Genomic DNA, 20,000 nt, shown 5'->3' on the forward strand with positions numbered 1-20,000 from the left:
ACCGGTATCTCTCAGGACATCAACAGGCTTCTCTCCAACTCTACCTTTCACGACAGGCATTTTACTTCTCACTCCAGTCAACGGTTCAATACAAGCATTACTCAACAATGGAATCTTCTTACCACAGGCTAACAGCAGCTTATCATCTTTAATACAGGCCTTAACTTATTCATCAGTAGGTTTATCCTCAGGTGGTTGAACTAAACAACTGGCACTCACTTGACCACGCTGCACAGGGTTACTATCCTTACTTTGTCCTCCTGATCTGCGTCCACCTGATCGACAGTTTCTAGCTTCATGTCCCAGCTTGCCACACAGAAAACACTTTCTTGTTAGGGTTGGGCAGTTGACAGCTTTATGACCTCGGGTGTTGCACTTAAAGCAATGCAGAGCTGGTGGATTAATCTGCATGTTCTTGGCTTCGTCCCTCTCAGGCTGCACTGTTGGCTTTCTGCCCGCTGAGCTGAACAAATGTTTACAATGAGCCTCCAAGTACTGGTCAGCGATCTTCGCAATCTTTGCTAGAGTTTCAGGTGCCCTTTCTCGAAGGTGAATTGCCAAATCCTTAGGGCAAGAGTCAATAAATTGTTCTTTCACGATCAAGTCCTTAAGACCATCAAAGCTTCGCGCAGTATTCGAAAGCTCTAGCCACCGTAACAGGTATCTGTCCAGTCGCACAATAAACTGCTCCGGACTTTCGTCAACTTCTGGTTTGGATGCTCTAAATTTTCGACGATAGCCGTCTTCGGTAAGGTCATATCTCTTCATTAACGCAATCTTTACCCTGTCATAATCCTTAGCTGCGTCCTCCGATAAACGTGAATACACTTCTAGTGCCCGTCCAGACAACAGAGCACTGAGCTTCGATGCCCATCCATCTTTTTTCCACTTAGCTGTCTCGGCAAATCTCTCGAACCTCTGCAAATACGCGTCCAAATCGTCTTTACCATCAACAAACGAGGGAAGTTTAGGTGCTTTAGCCCGATCCTCTCTCACTTCAGGACGTCCGTCAGCACTCTCCACAGCCAAACGTGCAATTTCCAGCTCATGTTCTCTTTTTGCGGCTTCAATAGCCTCTTTCTGTTTCAACAGCTCGGCTTCCATCTCCAATTTTCTTAGTTCGCGTTCTTGTCGCCTAGCTTCTCTCTCTTCATCTTCTCTTCTTCTATTTTCTTCAAGTAATCGATGTTTCTCTTCCTTTTCTTCTTCAAACCGCCTCCTTTTTTCTTCTCTTTCTTCCTCCAATTGTCTTCGTTGTTCTTGTTTTTCTTCCTCTTCCCTCCTTCTTTCTTGTTCTAATTGTCTGCGTTTTTCTTCTTTTTCTTCCTCTTCCCTCACAAACTCGAGAAGCTTTTCTCCTTGCAATCCGAATTCTTTCCCCATCTGCAAAAGCTTTTCCATTTCCATAGCAGATTTCACAGCAAAAACACAATATACTCTCTTGCACAGTTCTTCTTACTTTTTCTGTAACTCCTTCTTGAATTGTCCTTTCCTGGTTTCTGTAGTCAGCAAACAAATGAATTCCTCTCCCGGACAGGCCCCCCCAATGTTACGAGTTCGTGTGTTTTGAGGAAAGGTAGTTTGCAAACTAATCTGAACGCAGGGTTGTCGGAACAACAACAAGAAGATTTATTCCAAAATGAACGTAGTTTCCACGAAGTAAAACTCTTCACAGCACGTACTTGACAAACTTACACGGCCTCCGCCAACTTGAATAAACACAGCTTCTGTCACACTTGACTTAACACGGCCAACGCCAACTCTCTTCGCTTGTGAAAAACTAGTTAGAAAAACACTCCGCTTGGACTCGTCTACTTATATACTCTGACAATAAACTTCTAGAACTTCCTAAATTAGTAATTAATCTAATTATAGAAAGGTTACAAAACACACCGATTTAGAAACGCTTACGCACGAACCTAAAAATAAACAAACTACGAACTCTCGAGAAGCTTCTAGAAAGTAACGCTTGTCACGCAATACTATTTTTCGTAACAGTCTATCGAAGATTTATCTATCGAATTTATAAATGTAGAATAACCATCTTAAAAGATGGTTATTCTACATTTATAAATTCGATAGATAAATCCAAATTTTAAACGTTTCACTCCCCACCAACGCATCACGTCAGCTTCTTTTGAAACTAACCCCTTCATTCTTCCTGATGATGAGGCTGGTAGGACGCCAACGCCCCTTTTATTGTGTCCTCTAAGTATGCTTATCAAGCTGAAATTTAATACATGGAGAGTTTCCTAATCAAACAAACATGCTTACGGTGTGAATATCCTCATGAGAGCCCGCGTAATTTTGCAGTTCTCTTAAACATAGTTTGAAAGAAGATTGTGTGACATCCTCCAACCAAATACTGGCCGCGTCCCTCTTCAATCCTGAATGGTGATGAACAGCAGTGATTAAAATTAAGGGTTTCTTTGAGAACTTTCCCTGAAACCAGAAAGAAAAAGTATTTTAAACACGAGAGAATATCGCAAATAGCTCAATCCGCAGTTCTAATAAATGAATTTCACGGGTAATAAAATCGAGATAGAAAACGGGTTATACAATACGACCTCGCAATCGACAAAATGACAAAAGCGGCAAAAGTTGTTTTTTAAACGTTCGCCGTGAAGCACGACAGAACGACAGAGTGTAACTTTATAGGTGGAGAAAACAAAGAGAAATTAACTTAAAAGGGGGAATGTCTTGCAATTCCCACTTTATTGGGACTTTACAGAGTCGAGACTCCAAAATTATGTCTTAGAGTCATTATCAAACACTAAACTTCATTATTCCCTCCTTCCAAATTTTGCTTTGAGTCCAAACTTACCGAAGGAAAATTCACTGTCTCACAAGTCGTCCCAGTCCACCACTGTGATATTCTTGTCTCTCCGCTTATTCCACCCGCCGGAGCTCCCTGATAACCCATCCAGTCAACTGTTATGTTAGCAGTGTATTTCCGCTCATTAAATCCTGACGCCATCACGCAGGCAGTAAATTGTTGATAATTTACATTTTCAACCCAAGATACTGCAGCATCGTGGACATAGGACATGTCACCAGTATCCACATGATTGACAGTGATTTGCACTTCAATGGGTTTGTCAGGGTAGAAAACGTAGGGCTGGAAAGGAATGACCTCACAATGGGAATACCCTACCCATGGAATGTGAGGCATGTGTCGACGACCTCTCTGGAGCGGAAATCCTTTAGGCACGAGAAAAAAGAAAACATTGGGTCTAGATTCTCACTTGCATTAGCTATGATGTTGGCCATGTTTTCTGGCACTGCATTAAATTTGACAAATCTCAGTTTTTCTTTTCTTCGTTCCATTTTACGTTCTAAAAAGTTTGAGCATTAATAAGTTAACCAGACTTCTGCAAGTTTTTCGAAGAGAGTTAATAACTCCCGAAGAGCTCTATAGAATTTGTACTCTGGACTGTCAGACTGTCTCAGAGACTTGTCAGGTAAGCAGTTAAAAAATTGGAAGATTCGTAACAATCACTTTTCGCTTGGTTTTCTTTCCAAAGGATCTCGAGAGAAATCCTGGCCTGAATTTCGATTAATTGTTTTTTTTATCTTTTAGCTTGATCTGCCTCTAGAAAATGCTATTTCTGACAGTTGTAGCCTGCGAAATTGGCAGAAATGGATATTTTGACGGCACGGACCAGAGGACTGGGTCCGGTTGTCTGGTGGGGATTATGGGTAATTTGTCGTACAAATAGTGATCCGTTAGGGATTTGAATCAGTCTAGGTTCAGCTTTCTTCGCCTACTTTTTTGTTAATTTTCCCCTTAGCCTCCATAGGGTAGTGGCACTTGCATAGGGTTTGGAGAATACGTTCCCTCATTCCCAAAGGGTTTTGGGTTTTCGTATCCGGCAGGTGCCCAGTGTAATTTTCCTTTAACAAGTTTTTAGGAGGTCAGTACCATTAAGTATGCTTACGTATTGTTATGCTAGAGCGGAGTTTGTATGCATATGGTAAGCAAAATAAACCGGCTTGTGGCGCTTGCTGTCCTACATGCCCATGTATCTACACAGTTGTGTTGTGATTGAGTTAGTCGTGCTGTGTCTGATTGGATAGTGGAGTCAAAATTGCAAGCATTTTAAACTTTTCTTTCTTCAAAGACAATTCTCTCATCGATAAGCTATCGAAGTTCTTTCACAAAACCTTACCAATAATTGACTCCCTTTTCCCTTTTCTGTGGATTCGTTCCCTAATTGTTTGCTAACTCAATTTTGAACAACATGATGTAATGAGACGATCACCTTCACAGCTGCCAGGATGCTGAATTGTAAAGTTTAGCTTCAGCAAGCACATTTCTTGTTCAAAAAGACACTTATTATCGTAAGTTGTGCCATTTGACGAACAAATCGGTTCTTGCGACGATGGACAACTCTCGATGCTCACACAGCCAGCACTGAATGGACCAAAAGCCTTGCACACGCAATGATGTTCACATGTCACATTTAGACAAGGGTGCCAGTCTGGAAACATGAATAAAATAGCATTTAGTTTCCAAGTAAGTTTTGGAGGTAAGATGACTGGAAATCGCGTACAATAAATAAATGACAATGGTAAATAAATAAAGACATAAATAATAAATTGCCCTTGCCACTACAGCGTGCGACGCGTCTCAAGAAAGGCAGACAGACAGCACATGACCAGTCGCCTTTGGCAACCCTTATACAGTACTTGTGTGATCTTGGAGCACAGTTAGAGCTTGGTGAAAACAGATGCATGTTGGTTTTTGGTAAGCGAGAAAAATTAGGGGACCAGGAAAAAACAACCTCTCAGAGCATGGTCGAGAATCAAGAAAACCCTCAGGACTTGAACCTGGGGCCCATTTCTAAAAGGTCCCGAAAACTTGCAGCGCTCTTTTCAACACGTGTAATAACATGATTGTATATATAAGTTTGGTGACTTACACCCCGTTTTTAAGCTACAGCGGAAACTTGAAACCTGCAAAAGGCCCTAAAAATAGCGGGCCTTCAGACAAACACGCGCTTAGCCAAATTGTGGAGAAGAGTGTTCCTACAACTACAATACCTTTGCTCCTCACACGATGACAATGCTTAACTCAACAGTTGTAGACTTAAAGCGCAAAAGCACTCTTCTACGTGTTAAGGAAAGCGACATATTCCGATCTGCTAGTTATCAAGAGCAGTTCATTTTATGCGTTTTATAAATGAAGCCTAACAGAAAACAATACGCGAGGGCTCACTGCCTATGAAATGATAAACGCAGGAAAAAAAGAGAGAAGGGATGTGTCAAAGCTGAGAACATTTTTGTCTACTAATTCTGTTTCCCTTTTTTTGTGGTGGCTCACTTCTTTCTCTTACCTCCAACAATCAGGTAATCGATTCCAATGAGATCCTTCATTTTGCCGTTGCTGTTATGACTTTTAACACATATCTCCGTCTCTGTTTTGTTGGTGTACTAAAGATTATGAAGCATTACGTGTGAAGAATAAAAACCAAACTTTCTATTTTCTTTGCTGTACGACATAAATTTTTATTCCAATAAGTTATTAATCTCAATGATTTCCTTTAGAAAACCTTCGTAGTCAAATCTGTACTTATTTCAGTTCCAAGGATGGCCTTGTAACAAAATATTGCCCAGCATAATTTGTCCTCGATCTTTTCACATAAATTGGGTATCTTTCATAACGGGCCAAGCTCTCAGTTCGATGTGAGCCAGTAATCAGTGTCTTTAAATCCAAAGTCATGACAAATCATGGGCAGGAGCTAGACTGTGATTAACGGGAGTATTTGAAGGGACTGCGAGCCCAATTTGATCGTTCAAATAGATGATAACAGGGGACCTAGGATTGTTTGATTGGGTAGACCGCAGTCGCGGGTACATCGGTTGGAAAGGGAGTGCCTGTTTTATTAGCTTTTAGCATACCCCTTCACTTATCTGACGCTGTATGCTTTGCAGGCTTGCTCACCTCAATCCAAGAGGTTACTGCCGCACATTCTGAAGATGAACTGGAACTCGACTTCTCATCACTGGGTCTGCGTTTTAGGGTTATTACTACCACAGGCGGGGCGAAAAATGGAGTCATAAAGTTGACTTTCTGTGAAAACAACCGCATTGTTTATTAAGGGGAGTTTTTCAAGAATGCAACCAGGAACCAAGGTTTCTAAAATGTGAGCTATCGCATGAACTGTATTAAATATAATCTGAGGACGAACGTTCTGTATAAACCTGGCAATTAACTGGCATGAGATATTCAGAGCAAACATGATGGTCTTTTGCTTTTGCTTTTGAAAGTAGCAACAAGGCACATTTTTCTTCAATAAACTTCCGAAATGTAGAGTATTCTGGAAATAACATCAAAAAACGTAAAAGTGAACCTGCTTTATTTGTTTATGGTAAAACGTGAAGCTTCAAGTTCGTGGGGTCCTCAGCATACGGAAGGAAATAGCATATAAGAAACATAACAGCTGTGACAAATACTAAATAAGCAAAAAATCAGTAGGCGATAGACAAAGCAGCCTCCTTGCACTCTTATTCGTTACCTTGCAGAAAGTGAAGTTATTTTGCTGAGATGGGGAGCTGCTATTTGGAAACGCCAAACTGCCGGTCAAGGAAACATTCACGATGCTTAAGTTTGTAAACGCCAACCAGTTCTAGACGCAAAAGATTCATAAAAATTGTTAGAGTCACTATCAACCCTTTTATCCTTGAAGTGGCCCCAATACGCGGAAAAAATCGTCTGGCATTACACAGACTAATACGTGTAAGTTACCCTCTTGGAAGGCAAAGGGTTAATAGGAACATAGTTTGTGAGTAGTCTTCGATGATGTTACCCGCCCTTTTACCTGACTCGGCCTCCATTGACAAATGAAATCGTCTAACCTTATAGGCCTAAGCCTGTAAAAGGCCCTTTTAGGAGGCAATCATTAATTAAAGCAAATATAGCGCAACAACTTTTCTTCAAACCTTTCCCAACAAGTTTGAAAAAATGACTTAAGCTCTGCTAAAAACTTTCCCGTGAGGAGTTCGCTGAGATCGTGAACGGGCTAAGTTTTTCCCATTTGTTTGTTAATATTCTCCCCAAGTTTTCGTTCACATAACTACGCTTTTCGTAACCACTTGATGTCCAAAATAAAATGGTCACATTGTTACACCTCATTAACATGCGATCAGGCTGCCAAAATAAATACCTTTTTTCACTGCCTTTTTGTGGTGTTTTGTGACAGCTCAATGAGGCCTTTAATAAACAATAATTCGTAGATCAGGCAGCCAAACCTACTGGTGCATTTCTTAGGGACTTTAAAAGATGAGCAATCGGTTGCTCTGTGTGAATTTGAAGAATCTTTTAGCGCAAGAAAATGCTACACAATTCACCATAAGAAGTAAAAGGCCAAATGGGCAGTTCATACGAATGACCATTTGTTTTGAGGAATAAGACTGAGCATGACGACGGAATTCATCTCAAGTAGCTCACAAATCCAGTTGAACATTGCCGGAAGTCGATGATGAGGACGGTGTATCGTGTTTGCCACATATTTCGTAGCTACAAAAATGTCAATGCCAAGACTTTCAGTCAGGATTTATCTCTAGCACCGTGGTATGTTAGAGAATATTCGGTGATGCAGAATGGTCAGTTATATTTTTGGAACACATTAATGACAAAAGCTATTGATCAACACGCGCCAATTAAATCAATGCGAGTGAGAGACCATGATGTCCCGAAAATGACAACAAAATGGAAGAATGCCATACGAACGAAACGAAAGGCTGAGGCAATTTATCGGTAAAAACAAAACTTCGGAGAACTACGAGTATGAACGGAAATGCAGAAATGAAGCTACGAAGCAAAGAAGATTAGCAATTGTGTAGTATTGGAGGACTAAAAAGAAACCTTAGGGATTTCTTCAGAACTTTCGAGCCACTACTCAGTGAAAAAATAATTAGGATGGATCTTATTATTGTATCAAACAACAATGGAGATCCTAGATAATGGATCATAGTAAAGTTTCGGAGATATTCGCTGAGATATTTTGGGGCCCAGACTCTGGGGCAAGCTATCGAGTAAAGACAGATTGCTAGATTGGCTGCCAATCTCTAGCATTTTAAGACAAGGATACGTAGACGTGATCGAAGTGACCCCATAGACAGATGCAGTGGTTGCTATTCATGTAATTCATGATTTTATTAATTTTAATTGTAGCCATTTGTATTCTTCTAATGGTATAAATTATTTGTATTTTGTATTCTATTTCTCGAAAAAACATGCCAGACAATTTATACATAACCAATAAATCGCGAGAAAAGATTCTTTTTTCATCTTCACCAGCCCCAAATTATATCAGGTAAACTGAAAAAGTACTATTTTGTTATCTTAACAGAATATTTGTTTGTTTGTTTGTTTTTTTGGTGTAAAAGACTACTAATTGATTATAATGTATTACTGGATTAACTTCTGGTCAAACGTTACCATCTTAACATAAAAACCTCTCTGGTGACTTCTTAACAATTTAAAACAGAATCCGCATACCAAGATTCAGCCCCGTAACTCTAGCCGTTCGAGCTGGGCATACCTATGGCAAAACGGAGCGGATCTTTTCTAAGGTAAGTGGTGAGGTCCGCTACGCACCTAACCAGTTCGCCTAAATCCTCAGGTAGGCTGAGATGGACTGTGGGTGACATCAGAGACTAGATTACCCTCAAAGGCCGGAAAGACCAGGTTTGAGCAATTTTTCGACCCTTCAGCAACTTTTAGGTAGTCTTAGTGATTTTTTCGAGCCACAAATGAATTTTCACATTTTCAGAGGATATACAGTACAACCTTAGCCGATAATAAAAAGCCTTCTGACAAATTAAAGGCGCTTGGCTTTGTTTTTGACTCTGTATTCTGTGCGTATACAACCTTTCACAATTTCCAGCGCCGTGGTCGCTTAGCTCTGGATCCGCCATTTTGTTTCCCTCGATCGTTTAGCTTAACATTCATGATGACACTGGAAGAGAGACAGCTAGTTCTAGTTCTGAAAACGAAGAATTTCAATTGCAGTAGAGCGAATGCTGGAGCAAGTTTTAGCGTTCCAACAACGGCTCGTTAGCGAAATATTCACACCAATTAAGGCAGTGATATTTACTTTCTTTTGAAATTCAGGTTTAAAAAGATATATTAGGAACTTAACAGCAAGTTGCTTAAAGTGCCCCTGTGACCAAAAATCAATTCATATTTTTCTTCGGATTTCAAAACTATGTTAACAAAACAACAAGTGACCCAAGTTTTAAGCCTTGATTTCAAAAAGACACCTCTTTATTTCAACTGGAATTTTCCTATTTAATGGTTTGCCATTACGAACATTATGTTCTTGAGAGAGCTGGATCGAGGAGAAAATGACGTCAAAGGCTCACTAGTTTAAGAATGCAATACGTGTATACGCCGCAGAATTAATATGCAGCACAGGAGTTTTGGGCTTTCAGACTTTTAAACTCACGCTTTGCAAATATTATAAGCTGCGTTTACACGCTGAAATTTTAAGCTAGTGAGCCTCTGACGTCACGTTTCCCTGGATCCAACCGTCTGAGGTCCAATCGGTCAGTTTTGAACGTGAGTAATGGCGGACCGTGAAATCCAAAACTTACACTCAAAGTAAACGGCCTTTGGATAAAAATCAAAGCTCAAAATTTTGTCAGTCAGGTGTTAAGCAAACACACTTTCAAAATCTGAAGGAAAAAAGGAAGTGGTTTTTTTGATCACAGGGGCACTTTAAAGCTTTTATATGAATAAAGTGGAGTATGCTGATAAGCAACTCCTTGAATTTTTATATTACTGGGCCATACTGCCTCCTAAATTGCATTGAAAACAAATTCAAATTCTTTGAAAACAGCGATGCAAATTAATTTGCAATAGCTGAATGATGATCTTTACTTGTTAGCGGCTTAAAGTGTTCAGCTTTTCTGTCATGTAATCTTCGTTTGTTAGGGTTAGTCTCCGCTGTTTATATTTCATTCTTAATTAAGCTACGATGGCCGAAAGACAAGAGTTTGTAGAACGTCCTTTCCTTTTAACACAAATGCCACAGCATCACGTTGCTCGACCTTTAAGGTTACACTAAAATTGCAATATTCTCACGGGCTCTTCTAACCACTGCAACTTTGTGCTGAGCCGTTTTCGCTTTTCCTTATACCGGAAGTTGATCAATGATGCCGTCACCAAGCAGTTCCATTTAAGCCAATCAGTATTTTGCATCTAAGATTTGGACGTGGCAGGACTCGTGCAGGTTCCCTTTCTCTCCCCTCCCATCTCAGTTCTCGCTTTCACGCTCGCCCCGCAAAGAAAGAGCCTGCTGGCAGGCCAACGTTACCCCTGGCTAGCCTTGTGGGAACAACTTTACTAGCGATGGTCCTGGGGCATACCAAAACCCAGTTCACCCAAAGCTTCAGTTGGCTGGGGTAGACTTCGGTTGACATCGGTCTGAGTTGCTCGGAAGGTTGTAAATGAACAATTTTTGCATGCAAGGGCCAACCGGACAAAGCCGAAAGGTGCCGGATCCTGGTGATCTAACAGCCTGTATGGCTGAGGCTAGTATCTTTTTCCAGTATTTCGTTTGGCATGCCTGCATGATTTTTTCAGGGAGTAAGTTGTTTATACCTTTGGTTCAAGTGTTTGACCCAAGTCAATAAGATACGCTTCTTGAGCCTTGCGTATGGCGTCACGGGATATGTGTATAAGTTCTAGTGGGATGGGTCCTATGTCGTTATGTGCATGCTGGTTGGAAAGAAAATGTTCGGCGATTGCAGCAGGTCTGGAAGAAGGGGTATCTACTGCAGTCTCAGAACATTTCACCCAAAAATTAAGGTAGACTTCGGAAACAACGGGGACTGAGTTTCGTCGCCCGGGACGAGTTACCCCGGAGACCCACCGATGATGATGTATATTGATGCAGATGACAATTGACATTAGCAATTTGGTTCAATTTGATATACGAGTCTTAATAACGTGTTTTCATTCGTATCTAATTTTGGCTTCTCAAGTATGATACACGAAACAACTGCACGCCGTGAAACTGGAGAAAAAAAGACGTTGAAACGCGTTGCGATCCTGATTGAGCTCCTGAGGCAAGTCGGTTTTAATGAACGTGTAATATGTTTTTCCCACTTGTCTCCATGGTTGAATGTAATTCAACTTCAAGGCTCTGCCTGGTATTGGTCACTGCTTGTGTTTGGAACTAAAGTGTGAAAATGATGAGATGTAACTTTGTGTTTCTTACAATTGGGCGACGTTGCATTGCATCAATCAAGTAAAAACTTACAATTCTGATGTTTTCATGAAGGCCAGCAAAAATCTTTGTTTCCCGAACACAAAGTGCAAAATTGTCAACGGTAAAATCTTCTATCCAAAAAACCAGGGCATCCTGTGGTCTCTCTAAAGTCTGGTGACTAGGTGTCACAATAATATTTGGTGGAATCAAGAAAGGCTGAAAAACGAAAAACATCATCAGCCAATGATCCTATAGAGAACTTGAAGACATCCAAGAGACGCCCTTACATAACCAAATCACCACGTGATCTCCTATCAACGTATTTGCTATTTTCTTGGCAGGGACCCATTTTCACTGATCATGTGACGGTCCTCTAACTATTTGAAGTTTCAATCTGTATAATTTTTGAAGTGTCTTAAGGGAATAGAAATGAAAACTTTGGCCATATCTGTAGCTTGCTTTGCAAATAACATTTTAAAAACTTGATTGTAAATACAGTATTTGCCTCTCTTTGTGCGCGCTATGGTATATAATTTTCCATCGAAAAAGAAAATCCCCTCAGGTATACACGTGATAGCTCTGCAGCATGTTTGGATCATTATTTTATCACAAAGATAAGCAAACCTCTTCGGGCGAGACTTACCTGAGGAAAGACGATCCTTTCGCACTTGGTTTCAGTGGTCCAGGGGTTCAGCGCAACACTTCCTATTTGAGCTCCAGATGGAGCAGATTGGACAGCAATCCAGTTAACTTCTGCGCTCCCATTGGAACCTTGATCGTATTCAGAAATACAAGTCTTGAATTGATGCCTGTCTTCTGACTCCACCCAAATGGCAGCGCCGTTACCAAGCCCTGAATTTCTCACGGAATGGCCAAAGGAGGCAAACACTTTTACTTCCTGTCTTCCGTAGAAAGGTTGCGCGAAAGAAATTGCCTTGCAAGCAAATAGTCCTGGACTTGATGCCGTTATGTTTACTTTTCCGGTCTTGAAACTAGAAGCTATTAATAAGAAATATAATATGTTTTGTTTGAGTCTGAATTCATGGCAAGTCTTGAGAAGTATGTTTTCAGGATTGTGTCTTTTTATTCACAGTCCTATCACAACGCTTCTCCCGACTAAAAAAACAAAGAATATCGCTCGAATCCCTAGACAGGGCAATTTCCCAGATGCCCTAAAAGCGGTGAAAATGCTGCATAAAATCGACGAAATAGAGTTTTCAACAAACCATTCGATCGGTACTTCCTTAGGGCTGGGCATGTGCCCACCTCCAGTTCTTGGTTGCTGCATTAACTCATCTAGAGCATGAAATAATGGCGAAAACGTCTGGCGCAAGGTTCCCCAGACAGGGCAATTTCGCAGATGCATTGAAAGGAGTCAAACTGTTGCTTAAAGCTGGCTTTCAATTGCGTTTTTAACAATTTTCATTCGGTATTTTCTGATTGCTGGGCGTGCGCCCCACCCCCCAGTTCTTCGTTGCTGCATCAATTCTGAAAGACAGGCTACCTGGAGCATGAAAAGCTGGCCAACAAATTCTGGCACAAGTTTTCATAAACAGGGCATTTTCGCAGGTGCACTGAAAGCGGTAAGAATGCTGCTTAAAACTGTTTTTAAATAGCGTTTGCAACATTATTCTTCCGGTACTTCCTTATGCCAAGGCTAGTGCCCCTCCCCAAAATCTTCGTTTCTGCATCAATTGACGAAGAGAGGTTTAATTGGAGCATAAAATAATGGAAAATCAATGGTGCGAAGGAGAGTTAATTCAAAATACCTTTGCAGTCTTGATTCAGCAACACAACTGAAAAGAAGACAAAGCACAATTGCACCCTGCGATAGCCTCCAGCGGACATTTTGGTCAGACTGGAGGAATGCCTTCACACAATGATTGCTATATACATGAACACAGCTCTTAATAAGCTGATTGGCAAAGTGATGATTTATATAATTATCTCTTTGGCAATGCATTCTAACTGGAATTAGGAGTTTTTCCAACTAAGTGTCTTTATTCAGGGGTCATGGTTTATTTTTTTTAGTCCTGTTTGGACAGCCCCCTATAGTCTTAAGTGATATGGATTATTTTCCTTCAGACTGGGGTGTGTGCTCTACAAAATAGCGGTCACTGCTACTCGAGTATCTGCAAAAGTAGCAAAATAACAGTGGGCAGATTTGACTATGACGAGCAAGTTTGAGAGTGATGTTTGCTAAATTAACCACTGAATATTAACGCTAATAGCAAGATTGTTTAAATGATTTTAATCTCCCAAGAAAACAGTGATAGAATTTGTCTAAATCCCGTTTTGGAGAGTGTGTCCCCGTTACAGTAAAGTAAAGTAAGTAAAGTAAATTCATTTAACGTCGGTAGCTCCTTCAGTTACGAAACTGGTATCAATGTAAGCTGACGGTGCGCCTTTTATCCTCCTCCCTCTGTCAGTGCTCCGTTTCACGGATATTTAAAGCTATAGCTACACGGATCAGAGGGAAGCCGAAACAGACGTTGAAGCCACTGAGGATCGAACTGGGGACCCCGCGCACTAGCCAACTGAGCTACGCCTGCAAATGTTGGTTTTTGAGGAGAGGGGAAACCCGGAGAACCCGGGGAAAAACCTCTCAGAGCAAAGTAGAGAACAAAACAAACTCAACCCACATATGGCGTAGAATCCGGGAATCGATCCCGGGCCACATTTGTGGAAGGCGAGTGCTCTCACCACTGTCGCCCTCTTCTTCGATTCAACAAGTTGCTTTCTCGTTGTGCTATAATAGGACAAAGCTTGCGTGACCGTTTTATTATTGTATCAGATTATATGATGCAGTAGGTAAGTAGAGTGTGGCAACCCATTCACTTGAAACACGAAACAATAAGATATTAACGTATTTTTTTGCTTTAAGGTCTATGTTACTATCAAAAGTTTCAAAATAAACCATCTTAACAGTCTTTTGTTTTCTCTGTTTTATTTTAGCTGTAACGTTGATGAAACCACGAACATACGCCAAATTTCCATTTGACCCACTTAGAAACAGATGTTTTTACGTGTGGTGGTCTTTTCTGCGTGTTGATGTTTGGAATCAAGAATCACGTCCAATTAAGGACAGCAGAAATAGTGTCACTGGAAATAAGCTTTATTGGCTTACTTTGCTAAGATAAAAATCGTTTTTAAGTAGAGACTTATTAATTGCCAAATAAACTTTGGGGAGTGGGGTGTGGAGTGTTACTCTACCAATGGGGGTCAGTTTTAGCGTTGTTTTTGCCACCAGTTAAGGTAACCTTAAGATTCATAGTCCCAGAAGTTTCTTCCCAAAGAATGGAAGAACATCACGTTGTATGCAAGGTAATTGCAACATTTTTGATTGAATTCAGTGGTACCAAATGCGCTCTGAATGTGACCATAACTATGATAAACACTGATGTTTTGTCTTGAACTTGTCTAATGAAGAATGGCAGACACAACTTAACAACTTTAATCACTTACATGGGTCAAGCCAGGAAGTTGTTACCCTATTTTGGTCGAGTTTAAACTTCGGAGCCAGTGGCAACAAATGGTTCCATAGTCGTTTTCAAATATCATAAATAGTTTAGAAATGGTACGGCCTCAATACAGGTGCCTTGGTGATGTCTTAGGAAATGGAGGAATAAGGTTTTGCACTTGCGGTGTGCCCCTTGGTAAGCCGATTTAGTGGAATAATATATAAAAACTATATTTTTTCAATAAATATTCGCATAATCAAAACAGGAAAGAATCACCATAGCATGACATTCTCGGAAAAACAGGATGTCTGTGATACAATACTCAGAAACAAAGAATGGGTGTTCCCAGGTTATAGGTCATAGTACTGTCTTGTGATTTTTTCAACCAATGAAATGATTACACAAATTTTCTACAGCTTGTATACAATTCTGTGTAACTTTCAAACATTGTGTAAAAATCTGTGAAATAAATTGTGTTTGCGACAACTACAAAACATAATCATGAACCGGCGCAGTTGTGCCGTGAATGTCGATGCAATCTTCGCTGGTTGATTTGACTACTCTTTTGTCGTGGGCCAATTTGAGTACTTTTTCACAATATTCCTGATATTCGTTAACTATTTCTTGGTTCTTTCGAGTGATCTTGCTTTCATTTGCGATTGTTATATCTCTTATTTGTTTCTTTACGATTTTACTCAAACTATCGTGATTCAAATGATTATCATTTTCATGGTTTAATGTGATTTTTGTTGATTATTACCATATTTAAAACTATAAGATTTTGGTCCTGTTGAAATGAATTGAGTGAATGCTTCACCTGATAATTCAAGTTCGTCAGTTAATTCTCCTAACTTATCAGCTGTTTTGATATGTCTCGTGCCATCAGCGATGTATATTATTGAATCAGTATCGAGGTGTAATACCTTCTCTTGTCAGTAGTCAAGTTTATCGTAAAGCATTAATCTTTCGTGACTTGTTGAAAAGGTTGGTGTTATTTGAATTTTCAATAAAATGATCTTTTAAAGTGTAGCTAGGTCATTTGAACCATATCATCATTGATAAATTGAATATTTCAATTCGAAATGGTATCATCCAGCAATATTGTTATAAAAATCGCAAAGTTCTGAAACATCTTTTGTTTGATTCATATCGGGAGGATATCGTTCACGTCAACTATTGTCATCATTAATAGGGAGTTTTTGAAACGACGACAGCTACGGCAACGACAACGTCAAAAATTAGTTAAAAGGGGAAAAAATGCGTCGTGCTGCACGTGCGGCACGCATTACTTTTTTGTACATTTCTCTCCAGTACTAGTCAAAACAACAACGTAAAATGACCAATATTTCGGGTTTTGACGACAACGTGGACAAACAATAGTGCAGCTTTCCTTCTCTCCCTCTTCGCTTCAAATCCGCACGTACCAATCTGGTTACAGCATACTTCGCCCATATTATACAACATATACAAGGTGGAAACGTCGTGAAACACCTAGGATAGTTCAAATTAATACTTTGAACTGACGTTTTCGTCGCCGTAGCCGTCGTGGTTTCTTAAACTCCCTAATGTCCAACCAAGGCCTCATTGGCTGTCGAAACAAAGAATCTTTTGTTCGTATGGTTAGCATAATTGAATAACAAAGACAATGTTTGTAAACAGATATCTTCCCTATTTGATCGTTGCCCAAATTTTTGAATAAATCATCAATGCCAGATTTCATATACCGTAAGAATTTTGTAATCTTTATCTATGGCTTTGTTTACTTCATCTGTCGTCCATGTTCCTATGAAAGTAGGTCAAAGTAAGTTCCATATCATTGTGTATATATTTATTTTGGTTTTTTGTTTTAGCACATGTTTTGCATTACGTGAATATCAATTTTTTGTAATTATCAACTTTTATTGTTTGAGGTAAAACAATGATATAAATTTTTCGGAACTAAAATTTTACAATTGTTTAATCCATAGTATGTTTTATCGTACTTTTCAGGGTTAAATATTTTTGTCGGATGATCTATAGGGTAAACAAAAAAAAACACATACTTAATTGAGCGCTCCCCATAGGGGCTTTTGTTTTTGTTTTTGGCCTTGATAATTATCACTATCATGCTCAACCTCATCCAATAATTGTTAATTAGCATCGGCCAGTCTTTTAACGTGTTTCACAAAGACAGACTTGCACCAGGCGGCGGTGTGTTGGCTTATGTTCACAGCTCTATTCTAACTACGGCCTAGTGAATATCGAAGCCAGTGACAAAGAGGTTTTGTGGTTGCTTCACATGCCACCTCGGATCTCGAGACTTCTCGGTTGCATAATTACGGCTGCTCTATATTTTCCGCCAGGGAAATCGTGAAGCGAGGAGAGAGAATAGAGGCTAATCTGCTAACTCAATGTTGTACCCAATTCAAATCTCCCGGGACTAAGATTCTTTGTTTTCTGTATTTGCATGATAATGTAGCATTCATATTTAAATGATATGGAAATACCTGAAACAAAACGTTTTATTCCCAAAGGGTTTGAATTGGGTACAACATTGAGTTAGCCGATTAGGTCTATTGATCGATTACATCACTGTGCGTTTAGAAAACTTGCTGATAGAGAGACCTTCGGCGGGTATTATAATTACCGGGGACTTTAATCATCTTAATACACAGGTTCAGAATATTCTGGATCAATTTCTTTCGAATATGGGTAAGCTATATTACTACCAACGCTTGGTCGATCTGATCATCAGTGCATTCTATTCTCCCTGTTAAACCAGCAACGGCATGGGATAGCAACATTAAGATCTGTAATGAGGTTTAAACCTGATAACCTACGTTCTATGGGGCTTAAACTTAATTGGAAAGCTGGAGTGCTGTTTATGAAGCGTGTGATGTTGATGATAATGTTGAGGCATTCAACAGCATAATAATTCAATCTCTTGACACCTATACTCCACTGAGGCACGCAGCATATTAAAGATCAGACAAGGAGAAATATCAACAAAAGCGAGAAATGGTAGCTGCTCTCATATCTAGTGCCAACTATGAAAGGAAGGCCAGCGATCTCCGTTATACGAATCCGAGCAAGTGGTTTAAATATATCTATTCGCCCTGTGGTGCCCAACAGTTATCAAAAACCCTAACTGCGCCAAATAAGGCTGAATAGGCCTTTTGCAACAAACGATCACATGATACAAAATCCGCCATGCTGGAGGGCTAGCTCATTATTATTCCCGCACTGGGAAATTAAAACAAAGAGACCTGAACCCGTCAAGCTTGACTTGCGTTTGTTTTAATGTCCCAGTGCGAGAATAATAACGAGCTTGCCCTCCAGCAAGGCGGATTTTGTACCATGTGATCGTTTGTTGCAAAAGGCCTGTAACAGAAGACGGCTGATCTTCTGCTTGACGCTTTTGTTGCTCCTTGGAGGGCCTGTGCCAGTATAATACAGTCCAAGTATCCTACCAGTTACAAGCATGCTCTAGTCAGCTCGGTACCCAAGGTCGATAATTCGACCGATATAAACATTGATTTTAGGCAGATTTCAGTTTTGCCACAAGTCGCCAAGGTGCTGGAGAGGGTCCAACTTAACCTTAACCTAAAGGATCTAAATCTTAATGCGTCTCAACACGCATTTAAGCACAGATCTACTATGACTGCGCTTGCCAGCATCACACAAGACTGGTATAACGCCATAGATTCTGGTAGCCCATATAATGGCGTGCATGTAGTCTTTGTAGATTTCCGAAAAGCTTTCAATCTAGTTGACCATGGTGTTCTGTTGACTAAACTCGCTAGCATGGGCATTAACAAGAGCTTTTGGAAATGGACACAAAACTACTTATCAGACAGAACACAGCAGGTTAAGCTCCTGGGAGTCCTCTCCAGACATGGCAAAATGATTGCTGGAGTGCCTCAAGGTGGTGTCATTTCTCCTACTCTTTTTAATGTGCATATTAATGATATTGAGGAGTGCAACACCTGCAAGTACGCTGATGACTGCACCCTGTATTAATTAGTCTCTACGGACTCTGTTAGTCAAATGCAGGGTACTGTGACTCACTTGGAAATTTGGGCTGTACAGAATAAAATGGAGCTGAATTCTAAGAAGACAAAAGATATGTGGATCACCTTCATGAAGTTTTGTCCAACTCCGCGTCCTATTAGTATCGGGCCTACTGAACTGGAGAGGGTTTCAGAGTTTAAACTACTGGGTGTATATGTACAGAACCATCTCAAGTGGAATACACATGTCTCAAGTATTGTCAGCAAAGCGCGTAAACGGATCCACTATCTTAGGGTCTGCAGAACAGCTCATCTCCCCAGGGGTATTGGTCTAACAACTTACGTCACTAAGATTAGACCTCTCTTATAATATGCCTCGCCTATCTGGGGAGGGTTGCCCATTTACCTCGAAGAAGATCTACAGAGAGTGCAGAATAGATGTCTAAATGTCATAGGACTCCCCAAGGATACTGTTGAGTCACTTGTAACAAGGCGTCAGAATTTGACGAGGAAAGAATTTAAGCGTATCCTAGAATCTGAAGCGCATCCTTGTAAACGTTTTCTAGATAAGGCTGTATCACGCACTGTTTCGCACAAATAGAGGTGCTAAACGTAATTTAACCTAACTTAACTTAATTTGTTATGTATATATGTAAATATATATTGGCAGTGTATTGACCTTTTACTCTTTAAGTTTATATCCCTCCGATGCTTGACCTGAATAACTGCGTAGCCACCAGTGTGGACCACAGCTATCATGATATGCAAAACTGGATTGAAACCAGCGAAAAATGCAGAAAGAAAACATTTTTCAAACCGTTTCCTAGCTGAACATAAAAGCGTTGACTGTTAAGAGCTATAGCTGGCGAAATATGGCCATGTAGCCGCGTCGAGCCACAGAAAGCGCGCAACAAATCAACCCGCTTTAGGTGAGTTTACCTGGGTTGAGCCAGCGATCCAATCGAAAACCAGCACCTGGTCAGCGGTCAACTTGGAAAAAGCCAACCTCGATGAGCAATGGTCATATGACACTAGTCTGCGGATACCTTGATTTGACAGGTGTCAATTGACCTTATCATGGATGTTTAATATCAAAGATGTATGCTGTAAACTAGCGTGATACTGGTCACATTGGCATACATGGATGGCTGGACGAACGTACGGACGTACGGACGGTCGATGACGTCATGGCTTTAAAACCAAAATTTCTCGCATCGATGGGTTACCATATTTTCTTAACTATGGTGCTCCGCTAGTATGGCCGTGTAGCCGCGTCGAGCCACAGAAAGCGCGCCAAAAGCAGCTGACTTTGACGAGCTCTAACTTGGGCC

The 20,000-nt window shown here is 40.4% G+C and overlaps 1 protein-coding gene across 1 annotated transcript in view; it reads right to left on the reverse strand.

Annotated features, from left to right (window-relative positions):
- Positions 1–13,129, reverse strand: part of LOC138015399 (uncharacterized) — a 30,191-nt gene extending 17,062 nt beyond the window's left edge. The window contains exons 1-9 of the mRNA XM_068862428.1: positions 12,989–13,129; positions 11,863–12,218; positions 11,271–11,435; positions 6,519–6,629; positions 5,945–6,073; positions 5,337–5,433; positions 4,263–4,481; positions 2,825–3,201; positions 2,275–2,442 (exon numbers count right to left, since the gene is read on the reverse strand). Of these exons, the coding sequence (XP_068718529.1) occupies positions 2,275–2,442; positions 2,825–3,201; positions 4,263–4,481; positions 5,337–5,433; positions 5,945–6,073; positions 6,519–6,629; positions 11,271–11,435; positions 11,863–12,218; positions 12,989–13,067 (1,701 nt within the window). The 5' untranslated portion in view covers positions 13,068–13,129. The remainder of the gene's footprint in view (positions 1–2,274; positions 2,443–2,824; positions 3,202–4,262; positions 4,482–5,336; positions 5,434–5,944; positions 6,074–6,518; positions 6,630–11,270; positions 11,436–11,862; positions 12,219–12,988) is intronic.
- Between the last annotated feature and the right edge of the window lie 6,871 nt (positions 13,130–20,000).

This window comes from Montipora capricornis, chromosome 9 (genome assembly GCF_036669925.1).
Source record: "Montipora capricornis isolate CH-2021 chromosome 9, ASM3666992v2, whole genome shotgun sequence".
NCBI lineage: Eukaryota > Metazoa > Cnidaria > Anthozoa > Scleractinia > Acroporidae > Montipora > Montipora capricornis.